Genomic DNA, 13,505 nt, shown 5'->3' on the forward strand with positions numbered 1-13,505 from the left:
AGTGAGCCGAGGTAAAGGGGAAAAGTTAAATTAAGAACCTGTAAAAGTGATGGAAGAATTAGTTTCACTCCTTGAGCACTAAGCTGAGACATCATTGCCCGAGCAGCACATTCAGCAGCATCACGCACCGCGACAACTTGATCAGAGAATGAAACCAAGAGGAAAGGTAACATTTGAATTACATACCTGAAGGTAAAACAGGGAGACAAGTGAATCAAAATTGATTATTCCATATCCACATCCAAGTTCAAATTACATACGAGGATAAGCATTTCACTTGTATCATGTTACGGAGAAAAGAAATATAAACTGATGGGCATGCAGACATACGGTTCAAACAACTTCCCAAGCTTCTCACAGAAGCATTCAAATGCAAGCAGTGCACCTTCACGACTCTTAGCTGAATTCCTGCAAATAAAAATCGATTCAGATCCTGGAAGGAGAAACTTTCATATGCAGAGGTGCAGTTACTGAAATATAATGAAATCAGCAACCTCGTAACAAAGCGATATCAGTGAAACAATGTCAATGTCAACTATTGCTAGCTAAACTGCCAGTCAAGAAATAATCCTAAAATTCCGTATTATAAAAGAAAACAATCAACTACACGTCAATCCGAAATTAAGTGCCGAGCTCAAACTTTAAACCTATAACGAAAAGAGAAGGCAAGCTGAAAGATAACAAAGTCACGTTTCCCCTTTTTTTGGTTGCGGGCAGGTACCAACTTGGAAAATTAATTCACAAATTAAGCCAAGAAAACGTTTATCTATTTTAACACCACACATCCTTGGACCACAAAGACATAATCACCGTTGATACAAAATGGTATATGTCAAGCGATCGTAACCTTGAGATTTCGCATCAACAATGTCTAGCACACAAAGATAAAGGTAATTAGAAGAATTAGTTCTTCTCGCTAATTCCATTATTTGATGTCTCATCTGAGTTGTTATTCATGACACTTCATCGCATCCTTGGAAAAGGACAGAAAGTCCCTTGAGTTGAAAACCATAACTCAACCTCAGCTTTTAGAGCGATTAAGACATGCCAGAAGACTAACCTGTCAGCAAGACCTTCATGTAAAGCTTTTACAATGCCATATTTCTTCAGGCAAGCTATTCCAAATCCCTTAACCACCCCTGCAAGTCCAAATGCTGCACCCCGGCGTTCTCCGTATTTGTCACTCTTCATTAGCTGATTCAAAAGCCTAGAAACCAGAGATGGTGCATCCTCCTGGTGCAAGAGAAGAGATGGGCAAAAAGAGAATCCAGTTTCAGCTTGCAAATAAGGTAAAAACTATCAAAAGGTTTTGTTTGGACAGCAGAAAGAAAGAGAGACGACTGATGCATCAATAATGAACAATAGAGACTGAGATAAAATAAACAAGTAAACTGTGACTGAGTACAACAACAACAACAACAACAACCCAGTATAATCCCACTAGTGGGGTCTGGGGAGGGTAGTGTGTACGCAGACCTTACCCCTACCCTGGGGTAGAGAGGCTGTTTCCGATAGACTCTCGGCTTCCTCCCTCCAAGAACTCCCCACCTTGCTCTTGGGGTGACTCGAACTCACAATCTCTTGGTTGGAAGTGGAGGGTGCTCACCACTAGAGCAACCCCTCTTGTCAGGTCACTAAAATTAATAATTCATATTTCCCTGACTTTACGCAGTACAGAACAAGAAGTAGAGAGAATGCTTCCCGAACTAGATTGGAAGAGAAAGTGGGGATCATATACCACTTTCCTCCCCACTGTTACTTTTCATCCTTTTAAATAGATGTTAAGGTTGAAAAGAACAAAATCCCTTCCAGGAATTTGAAATTTTGAATTACAAAATACAAACAAATTTAAAAGCTAAGTGAGACAAGAAGTCCTTCAGAAAATCTCAAGGAACTATCAGAATTGGCATGGTAAATACATGAGAATAGGTCTGTAGTTAACCAAATAAGTCTCCAGTTACCACCTCAGAACACTGATAGCCTGAAGGAAAAAGGAACCAAAATTCAAGATAGCTTAATATATTGGATTTTACTCGCCATAAAACTGAAAGGCTTGACTGCAAGATTCATGCAAAGTAGGAAGAAACAGATGGTTCTAAATACTGTCACGATGGTTCTTTTTACTTGCTTTGCTAAAAAGTAAGACCCTTCTAGAGGAGAGAAGTAAAGTTAGCACAATTCACAAGAATATATGATATATCATTCCACACAGTAAACCTATTTTATGTGGACTTAAATATGGACATGGACATGGACGTGGACATGGAATGGGTACAGGCACGGGTCTTCTTTTTAATTGGTAGGGCACATCTAAATTTTAGCAAGTTGGCGTATTATGTAGGATTTAGACAAAGTAACCAAGCCAAATCATATCCTTTTGACACATGTATGTTACATAAAGTCTATGTAGCCTGGCAGCAAACAAAAGAAAACACCTTTTACTGCAATAACAGGAGTTTAATAACTGCAGATTTGTTCAAGAATTACAGTCTTGAAATGTGGCAATCATTCGCGCTCGTTACAGTTAAATGGGAGTTTAATAACTGCAGATTGTTCAAGAATTACAGTCTTGAAATGTGGCAATCATTCGAGCTCGTTCCAGTTAAATGGTATACAGAAGCTTTTCTAGAAGATGCTTAACTAACCTGCTTTGCTTGCATAAGTGGAGAAAGGCAGGTAGCGACAGCTCGCTGAACAGCTTCAGAAGGAGTGTTGAGTACATCCAGCAACTTCTCCACAACTGCGTGAACCTTAGGGTCATCCTGTTCCAAAATAGACATGGTATAAGGAACTAGAATCTTAAGACGTCACCATTCTTTACAAAGGACCAAGTTTATAAGAGGGAAGATCAGTTACCTTGGCCAAATGCTTTGCCAAAGCTCCGGTAAATATTACTACACCTTCACGGACCAGATCATATTTCTCCTCATCTGAAGCCTGCCCAATCAACAATTAGTTGGGCATTGTACGATATTTTAACATATGATATATATTAAAAGACTATAACTAGCTTTTAACATCCACAAACGGGCAATAGGAGTCAACACAAAAAACTCAACTACCGATAGTTTAACCCCATCCCAAAGGTATAAAACCTCTAGACAGTAAACCAAATAGATGATGGTGGAAAATAAAATGCCATACCTTTTTGTTCAAGTAGTTTTCGAAAATAGGGAATAGCAGTGAGACATTGTCTCTTCCATGTTTGTCAATAATAACTATACCGGCATTTATCATTCTTCCTCTAACATCTGCATTAGGATCCGCCTGCGATTCCAAAGCCACATTAGTCAAACCCAAATGATATAACCTTTTTTATGAAATTTCACATATTTCTAAAAAGTTTATTTCGACGGTTTACAAAACTAAGTGAAGCACGAAATTTCATAAAACAGAAACTTATGAGTGATCTGTGCTTTAAAGCCTTAAATAAAAGGAGGGAGCTCCTTAAAAGCCAAGAAAAAAATATCTCGGCAAGGATATTTCAATTTTAAAAGAGTTGTCACGTTTAGTATCATGATAGCAAGACAAACTCTTGAAGACCTTCATTGCCAAAATCAGCATGCGTCAAAGTAAATAAAAACTTCCATGCACCTGTTAGTGATATCATCTAGAAATCTTTTGAGAGAGACACACACACACACCGAGAGAGAGAGAGAGTAAAAACTTCCATGCACCTGTTAGTGATATCATCTAGAAATCTTTTGAGAGACACACACACACACACACCGAGAGAGAGAGAGAGAGAGAGAGAGAGAGAGAGAGAGAGAGAGAGAGAGAGAGAGAGAGAATGAAAAGAAAAAATGCAGATCTTAGGCTTTAACGAAAAGCAAATTTGCAGATCTTAGGTTTTATCATCTAGTATGATATATTAAAACTTAGACATGACTAACAACACCTTTTATTCAGAAAAAAGAAATTATTACCAGTGCCCTTGAAATTAAGAATGTCATAACAACAGGAAGGTCCTTTGCTCTAAGAACATCTGCCACAGAAAGTAAAGCCAATGCTATTCCTTGTCTGCCTATCCAGCCAAAATCGATGTTGTCTTCACCAGAACCAACATCACGGATGTACAAAGAAAATAAAGTTGAAAGACATTCCTGAAAGCATTGTTTATCCAAAAAACTTCCACAATTGTCAGTGAGAACTTTCAATACATTTCCAGTAAACAGAATATAGAAGCTAAAAAAACCTGTATCGTATCTGGACTTTCATCTAAAGCAGCAGCCAAGGCCTCAGCAGCAGCCACTCGCACATTATAATTAACATGGGAAAGAGCTTTGAAGATGCCTGAGTAATCTGTCCCTAAGTCATATCCGTAATGATCCCAGATGTCTTCAGCAGCTTCAGCAACACACTGAATAGAGAACACGCAAAGTTCATACTGTCACGATAACATTTTGGACAGAGAATAAAAATATTGAATCAGAACAATTAGTACCAAAAATTTGAAATGAATGTCTGAATTGCTGCTACATAGACAACCCAACTTAAGATACTCAAGCTTATAGTTGATTAACTAATTCAGCAAATATCATAAGACCAGACTGTTCAGATACGAAGTTATTAAGGTCCTAAGATTTACCTAAGTTCAAATCATTGCTTTTTGTCACTTTCAACTAACAGGAAGTGCGGAACTGTATAATGTGGGCAGGAAGATATTGTTAGTCAGGTAAATGCTCAAGAAGTGACAGATGGGAGGAACCAAACCATAGGACCAATACCATGAAAAACAGAACCCAATATATTTAGCTCCATGTTGGTTTTGCACTTTTGTTACTGCAACACAAGTTGGAGAACGTTTCGTAGAGTACTCATATCTCTTCTAATTTCTTTGCTTTCCTAGTTTATGTTTTGTAAATTGGACTTTCAAGTCCTTCAATCAGACACTAGAAAGGACAACATATCTGCCACATATTCCCCCAGATAAATGATAAGGGAGCTGTTAAACAATTTGAAAGGTGGACAAGGGATGTTTTATGTCACAAGAATAAATGATAAAATTAATAATCCGAAACTCACAAGGAGAACCGAAATAGCTTTCCAGGAAAACAGAAGAGAAAGGAAGTAAATCCAGTTGCCTCCTGCCCTTGACAAGCACATATTGGAGCTCATTAATGATGTGGAATGTTAAGCTAGACTAAAAGTCTAAACTCTTTTCTAACGTGAAATCTTGAATTTTTATTACTACTGATATTTGAAAACATACTGTACTTGATGGCAGTGTTCATTGCTTCCCCTATATATTAGACATTAGTGCAACCATAATAAAAATAGACACTTAACCTATGTGCGGGAACTATACTTGACCAAAGTAAAATGCTTACGAGTCATTGTGCAGATCTGAATAACATATCATATTAATATTTAAGGAACTGAAAATTTAGAGTTAGAGCAATTATCACTAGAAAAGGAACTTTTGCAAGAATGTGTAATACCTTTTCAGGATCATGTAAAGCAAGCCAGATGCAGGTGGCAATTTCACTACTTTGTGGGACAGAATGACGAGACACAGCAGGAATGCATTTCACAGCATTTAAGCAAGCCATCCTTACATGGATATCTTTAGCATAAACACCAGATAGAGCCTGCAAAGAGCATGAAACACAAGAGATCATAAGTCTTATGTGGAAACTCACAGAAGAAATCATAACCACACCACATACAGGTGCCACTTCAGCTGATCGCAGCCCAAGGCATAACTCATTTAGTGCCGGTCCAATAGATGCTTGATAAGCAGGAACAACCCCCAGGACATGGTAAAGAACCTATAAAAACACCAAGATAACCCGTCAAAAATAGATACAGGAATGATTATCAAGGTATAAACAACAAAAAGCTATAATGATCGTAACTGAGAGCATTTGAACTCTAGGTAGGGGTAAAATCGGATCCAAATGCAAGAATATTATCTTGAGAACATCATCATGAAGTCTGGTCTTCTTGGGAGATAACAATATTCTCTCCATTATCTAGGCATGCAACAAAAAGGAAAAATTAAAAATATATATATCAGAGAATGTCAATGACAAGGAAAGAATAATTACCACCAGAAAAGTAAAGTTATCGGAGTATGATATACATGATCAGATCACAAACTTACAGGGAAAACAAAAGTAAACGAATCCACAGGGATAGAACCGGTTTTGCAAGAGACGGATAAGCCATTTGTCACGCGCTCAAAGAGACCAGGCCTTTCATTTGATACCTCCTCACCAGCAGAAGGAATTTGACCCCATAAGACATTAACATCCTCTGACATAATTAACCTTAATGCTGTTGCAATTTCAAGAGCCCAGTTACAAAGAGGAGCAGCAGTACACTTTGAAAGCTTCACCAGCGTTCCATAAGCCACATCACCAACTATTGGTGACCGTAGAAGAGGATTGGTAAACTTCACCTAAAGATCAGATCACACAAAAGAGTTAAAGACAGCAACATACAAGGGTATGACCCTCAAAAGTACAACTCCGATACACTAGAAAAGTTACACACCGGCCCAGATTTCTTTTCTATTGGCATTATAGGCACATGGAATTATATCATTTTGATAAGACAGAAAAATCCAGAAGATAACTATTAGTTAGGGTAAAGTCTCTAACTTAAGTTCACGAAAAACACAAAGATACCAGTCTACCAAAATAGAATCAGGGCAGAACAGGGTCAAATGAGCTATTCCGATAATTGAAGTCGGATAAACTCAACAAAGATGAAAGAAATGTTTACTATCCGGCTCAACACCCCATAGCTAAATTAGTGTTCCTAATTTTCGCTTCCCCTAGTACAACAATCAACATCTATTTTCCAGCTTAACTATATAGATGTTTATCAGGCAAAGTAAAGCTTAATAAGCAGCACCAAGAAAGTGCTCTGCAGCAAAAGATTGCACTGGACTTCCTTATATACTAACCTACATAGTCTGCAAGGTTCTGGGCGCGTGGATATTTACATGAGGACAAAAGGAAAACTTCCTAGTCTTGTACAACACGGATGAACTCTATGAGCTTTTCTGTTCTCTATTAGTTCCTTTTTATAAAAATTATGCAGTCAACTTGATTTTACTGATGGGCTGTTGCTCTATTTCGGAACACCTGACTCCAGTTTCTCTCCTTCCAAATTATCCAGCATATGCATGCAGGGATTTTGTTCCACATCCTTATGTTCGTGGTGGTAATTTTTCTATTCCATCAAAATAGTAGCTCTTGAGATTATAGCATTGCCCATTTCAAGTTTAGCATATTAAGAAGCATATCCCAGAGTTTAGCTCTAACCTTGCACTGTACGAATATGCCGCAGTTACTTCCATCTCTCTTTAGCATGGATGGAACTAACTGAGTTGTAGCCTCTCTTTTGCAAGTTGTCTTGCAAGCATGATTGATATATGCAGCTTAACTATGTACAGTTTTTGCATATTTTAAATGCAAGAATAATATTTCACCTGTCTAATTGGCCCATATGTTCATTAATATTAAATAAATCGAGCAATATCAGGTAGGTCAGGTGTTCAACCACCAGCTGGAAATATGACAATTAATGTTTTTACCGAGGGCCATCAAAATCTAACATGTCTGAAGTCTGAACTTCAAAGTATGCCACAATAGGTTAAGAAAGAGTTGGTGCTTTTCTGAGAAAAATCCACCCTCCTTAGAGCTATGATAAAATCCAACTTTAGAGACAAACCAAACTTAGCTCTACTTGCACTTGTAGTACAGATTTCCTCAAAAGACCCACTTGTGGTCCTTTTTGCTGACCGTTTTCGTCTTTAACTAACCGACAGAAAGTTGCATCAAACTGTTACCATTTAGTAGCAACATTTTTGCACGACATAATAGGAACAATGAAAAGATACTCTAAGATGCTCATTCCTCACTATATGATTTACCATAATAATAAGACCAGCAGAAAGTCATAATCCAAATATTCCCCTCTGGACAGTCACAGACTTATAGTGATCAAACTGGAGAGAATAGTTGAAATTTCCACACTTCACTGATATTTCTTACATATTTCCTTAGGAACATAGGCCTTTATTTTATGGATGGGGGTGGTTTGGTTGAGTAGAATATATATTAGATGACACCTTCTTAATGTACAGACGATATTATGTTGGATAGCGGAGAGCATAGAGCACACTAACCAAGGAAGGTAACTGACTGTGAGTGAAAACAGGATTAGCTATGGCCATTTCTCCCAGAGCTTTCAACATTGAAGAAAGATTCTCTTTTACAACCATGACCTTTTCACGTATACATGCTTCCTCCCTTAGCTGCACCTCCCGTGCCTCTTCCTTTGCACTTTTTCCCTTATCTTTATTATCTAAAAGAAATAAAATATCACAATGGAATAGATGATTAACAAAAATATCTACTATAATTAAAATAAGTTCAACAGAAACGGAAAATATCAAAAAGGTACCAGCTTTCTTTGATGATTTTCCACCATCTTTTTTCGCCACTCCAGTAACCTCTTTGCTAGAGGGCTCACGCCTTACAGTATGATTAGAATTCATTTGGTCCTGTATGCAAAAGAAATCTCTTCCTTAAGAGAAGTAAATACAGAGGATATTTAATTCTGGACCTGGGAAAGATAGATTGTATGCTCACAGGGCCATCACTATTATCGTAAAGCCTAAAACGGCCTTTTGGTTGTTTTGTGTTCTTAGTTGCAACAGATTCAGCAATGTAAACCCCTTGTTCAGTAGAAAGCAATCCTTCAGGAGTTTGAAAAATCTAAATGCAAGAAGCAAAATCAAAAGATTAGTCAGTAAATAGCTATTAAGAAAATAAAAAGAACCGGTGAAACAAAGCCAAAATAGGATATAAATCAAATAAACGGCTAATGACTTTAAACACACTTATTAGGAAGCAAGAAAACAATAGCACTATACGATATCGGAGAGAATAATGTGTCTCAAAAAATAATTTGAAAATTTGGTAACTTACAACCCCTTCCCCTCCTGCTCCACCGAAACACTCAAGATAAATGAAAAAGAAAAAAGACGGAAAAGAGGAGCCATAGAGTTGAGTGATTTGAATCTGAGATATGACCACTGACATTCGGCTGTCAGCATTATAATAATAATAGTTAGCATTAAAACCTCTGCTAGAAAATCTAGCAGGCAAAACATATGCTTCTTTGATAGGATCTCAGAGGTAAGTTTTCCAAAGGCCAAGAGTTCAGGTCAGTTAGAGGTCAATGCTTCACCAGCATATTTTCATGGGCAGCAATTCCTCAGGCTTTTAATCTACAGGGTAAAAGAAAGTTTAGTGTCTCTTGCACAGGCCTGATTCAAATGATTAGGACCATGGTTTAACAATCGGACTTTACTGTTTCCAAAAAAAATATCCTTAGCCATTTATGACAAATAATTAGCAAATTTGTTTTCATTCTATATAAAAGTCTGTGACTTGCAGATGAAAGAGCATCAACAGGCTTATTAGTCCTACAATATCTGATTAATGAGAAGATGTTTCTTTGCAGCTAATTGAATTGGTTGGGCAGGATAAGAAGATTAGGCATGTAACAAAGTATAAACAAAGAAAAAAAGTTACAACCTGAAACACAAAATTAACTAAAATATAGCAAATAAGTTGCAAGCAAACCCCTTGAGGGGACTAAAAGAGCTTGTCATCATGAGAGTTAGTGAGGGCTGATCCAGGCTGTGGAAAAGTATCAGCATTAATTGGGGGGAAATATTTACAAGATCACAAGTTCAGAGGACCCATATAATGTCTCTACCTCTCTGTCTCTCTCTCTCCAAAGCTCTCATACAATTGACATGTACTAACTTGAACATGCTTAAATGCCAGATATAAGACATGAAGAATACCCAAATATAGATCAAGTAACTTGCATTAAATTGCACACATACTCATTATACGGTGTATCCAAGCATATGAGTGTTAACTATCAGATACATCCATAAAATTCTAAAGATCATGAGTTGCAATCATCATCGAATCTAGCAACAGGAAAGGTAATGATATTACCTGAATGTCATTTTCAGATAACATATCATGCGTGCTACGGTCTGGAAGATTGTTGAAGTGCTGGCGAGGAGAATTAAAGAATTTATAACCAGATTAAGCAATAACAAGTGACAAACAATAACTTCAACAAAACCATGCAAATAACCTTCTCAAACTCCGTGTAGGTTTCTTTAGGTAACATGGACATCAAAGTTGATAAGGAGTTTATTGCTGCCTCTTGCTCAAAATGATTACCACTCAGCAGACCCGTCGATCCCAACAAACCCTGAAAGTTAAAATTATGGGATAAGTTACTGACCGTCTGTCAATGAGGGATGATTCCCAGTTGAAATAACATTCTGTTTGGCTCCAGGAAGGAGAGAGAAATGTGAAAGGGAGTATTCATTTACTTCATTTACGCGATTATTGATGATTTATTTTTAGTTGTTTGATGCATTTGATAGGAGGTAAAAGTGCTTCAACCTTCCCACCCAGTTATAGAAGGATTATAAAACTGGCATGGAGGGCTTGGATATTCCTACACTTTAACGTCCTCTCGCTCTCACTTCCTTACCAAGTAAGAGAAGCAGCCCATAGCCTCTACTTTTACTTCCCCTCGTCCAACTCCATTTGAAGTTATCAGGCAATAAAAGAGGGGAGAGAAAGAGGTAAGCATGATTTTGACATGATGCAGAACTGTGTATAAACAATATTGTTTTCCAAAACTTTCCATCTCAGCATTCCTTAATGATATGTAGATCTTTCTAAAGACAACAATGTTCTTCCACAAAAATAAGGAAAATAACAGCAAAGAAGTTGCAGTTCACCTTGCACAAGCCAACCACATTAGTTGTGACAAGACCAATGACATCAATACCATGTTTTAGCAAACATTTTTGCACCCTCTGACAAAACAAAAACAAAAGAGGTTTAGCCAAGTGATTAAGTGAAATATGCATAAGATAATTTCTCAACTAGAAGGAAAGTTAGAAATTAAAGGCAACAAAAGAGGGGGAAAAAGAACAAGTTCATATAAACAAAACCTGATAAGACCAAACACTATGCAAGAAAAACCCCTCATACAATTGTCTGGTAAAATACCTCACTTATTATATTCATAAGAAGTTCCAACTATATGTGGCAAACAAACATGTGTGGTAACGAGAAAAGCTAAAAGTAAACTTTTAACTATATGTTTCAAAGGACAAGACACTTTCAAGTACACAATCGTTACCATTCTCGTCAACTTTCCTGATAAGCTGTATTTTAAACAGTTTAGATGGTTAGGATAATCTTCACAAACTTCGAAAAGATACAACTGTAGTGGTACATATGGCAAACCTTATATACTTTTCAGCAATATTTAGCTAAAAGCATTAAAACCTCCTAAAGTATGATCATCAAAAGTATTACAGAAACATAGAGTCAAGAGTGTTGTCTGTTACAACTATTACCTAATTGATTATCAGAGATTCTAGTGGATTTAATCGTCCTACTTGTTATCACTGTTAAGAGCAAAGTGCTAAATTTCATCACAGTACACACCAAAGTATGTGCGCTCGAATTTGTACAATTGTTAAGAAAGCTGTGTCATCATTGGTAAATGAATTAAATCCTATCCATATATTAATATTTTATCCTTTGGGCTCATCCAGCCAGCGAGTCAGGAAATGTTTGCAGTGATTGAGGATGAGAGGAAGTTGGATCATATAAGTTCATACAAACAGGGATATGACCAGGTTTTAGATATTGTTTAGTATATTGTAGATTTATGTTACAGTGAGTATTTTTATGACATTGCTTCTTTTCCCACAGCTACTCTTCCTCCTTGCTTCCCAAACCAGAATAAAATTAAAGGAAAAAAAGGAAGAATTAAAAGGAAATATTAAATCATTTTAGGATGCATCAGGTAAAGAGCAGCTTAATATTTCTTTTTTTTCTATTTCTTGTTTGGAGGTGTCAAAGAGAAATCTAATCTAATCAACAGATATTGAGAAGGATCCAGGCACGAGCAAGAGTAGTACATTACCCTCCACACAGAATTTCTTTTAGCTGTGCCAATTAGGTATGGATGATGCGAGCAAAAAACAACTTGCAAACACGCACTTGGTGCAGCAGCCAAAGTAGCAGACGACATTACAATCAAAGCCTTCACCATAACCTCAACAGATGGAACAAATGGAACTTGAGCATCCAATAAATTTTCATTTTCGCTGCAAGCAAACCATTGGTCCGATGTTTTTTGAATCAGAAGAGATCTTTAAGTACATGAACACGAAAAAAGCTAGATATATCATTGCTAATTAAAGTATGCTTCAGTTTATGCTAATAAATCACATATTAAAGACCCAAAGGATAATTCACGATCAGTAGTTCAACAAGCATACTGAATAGAGCACAAAAGGTATTTGGACTTTAAGTGCAAAGCTTAATTAAAGCGCACTTGTATGCAGAATAAAGGAAAAATATATATGCATGAAAAAAAAAATTATATATATATATATGATCAAGAAAAGATTACTCATAAACCACAAAAGACAAGTAAGAAATCAAATGAAATATATATTGTAAAACCATTAAAAAAAAGGGCAGAGACTAATAGGACATGCCTGTGTACTAGTTAAGAGAATGCTATTTTGCCCCGGGGCATTGGTCGAGTGGTAAGAATTCAGCTCATGATGTGTGGGTTATGGCACATCACATTCAAACCTTGCCATTGACAAAAGTTTGGTATTAAAATGAAGAAGGGTAGAGAGGAGGGCCCATCATACACCTAGTCTAGAACTGTGTGCAACTAGCTCTCGGAGATTTCTCGGTTATAAAAAAATTACCAACTGCACAGACTACCTTAAATTTTATTGCAGTTATTATTTTCTAAAAATTCAGATTCAGTGACTAGCTCTTTTTTCCTTGATAGGCGATTTAGAAGCTAGCTTTCTTATAAATTAAAAAATTTCATACTCCCTCAGTTTCAAAAAGATTGTTTTAGTTTGACTTGGCACAAATTTTAATAAGAAGGGAAAGACTTTTGAGATATGTGTAGCTATAAAACTTTTGAAACTTGTGGTCTGAAACCTGCCATAGCATTTGTGTGGCTATAAATGATTCTTATTAAGGAAATATTGAAAGGCGTCAATCTTTTTGAAACATACTAATAAGGAAATAGTGCCAATCTTTTTGAAACGGAGGAAATAATTTATTATCCCTACGCTAGATATATTAATCCATCCATACTGTTTTATTTACATTAATATTTTATTTTGCGAGCTATATGTATTGGTTACTGCTGCCTTTTTTCAAGTCAGAGGCCGTGAGCGTCATAAAGTAACCTAAATTTTTGCAAAGAAGTTATTGGTTGGGTAGTTTTTGCGGATGTGCAAACCTTAGCGCTTTGGCATCTTCACTGAAGCACACTAAAAGTGACACATTGCACATGGCCTATGTTGTACTTTGCTTCAAGCGGCATTTGACACTACTCCCAATAGGTCTAAATCATTCTCTTTTGTGTATAAAGATTTTTTATTTTCTTATTGC

General features: G+C 36.7%; 1 protein-coding gene across 3 annotated transcripts in view; it reads right to left on the reverse strand.

Moving 5' to 3' along the window:
* Positions 1 to 13,505, reverse strand: part of LOC107809447 (protein ILITYHIA-like) — a 42,449-nt gene that overhangs the window by 17,259 nt on the left and 11,685 nt on the right. For all 3 annotated transcript variants that reach the window (XM_075228206.1, XM_075228205.1, XM_075228204.1), the window contains exons 11-29: positions 12,001 to 12,184; positions 10,799 to 10,876; positions 10,138 to 10,257; positions 9,993 to 10,052; positions 8,607 to 8,732; positions 8,419 to 8,518; positions 8,141 to 8,319; positions 6,107 to 6,403; positions 5,859 to 5,975; positions 5,670 to 5,771; positions 5,442 to 5,591; positions 4,196 to 4,360; positions 3,927 to 4,103; positions 3,145 to 3,267; positions 2,857 to 2,937; positions 2,646 to 2,762; positions 1,061 to 1,233; positions 331 to 408; positions 39 to 186 (exon numbers count right to left, since the gene is read on the reverse strand). In XM_075228206.1, the coding sequence (XP_075084307.1) occupies positions 39 to 186; positions 331 to 408; positions 1,061 to 1,233; positions 2,646 to 2,762; positions 2,857 to 2,937; positions 3,145 to 3,267; positions 3,927 to 4,103; positions 4,196 to 4,360; positions 5,442 to 5,591; positions 5,670 to 5,771; positions 5,859 to 5,975; positions 6,107 to 6,403; positions 8,141 to 8,319; positions 8,419 to 8,518; positions 8,607 to 8,732; positions 9,993 to 10,052; positions 10,138 to 10,257; positions 10,799 to 10,876; positions 12,001 to 12,184 (2,575 nt within the window). The remainder of the gene's footprint in view (positions 1 to 38; positions 187 to 330; positions 409 to 1,060; positions 1,234 to 2,645; positions 2,763 to 2,856; positions 2,938 to 3,144; positions 3,268 to 3,926; positions 4,104 to 4,195; positions 4,361 to 5,441; positions 5,592 to 5,669; positions 5,772 to 5,858; positions 5,976 to 6,106; positions 6,404 to 8,140; positions 8,320 to 8,418; positions 8,519 to 8,606; positions 8,733 to 9,992; positions 10,053 to 10,137; positions 10,258 to 10,798; positions 10,877 to 12,000; positions 12,185 to 13,505) is intronic.

Source organism: Nicotiana tabacum, chromosome 13 (assembly GCF_000715075.1).
Source record: "Nicotiana tabacum cultivar K326 chromosome 13, ASM71507v2, whole genome shotgun sequence".
Taxonomy (NCBI): Eukaryota; Viridiplantae; Streptophyta; class Magnoliopsida; order Solanales; family Solanaceae; genus Nicotiana; species Nicotiana tabacum.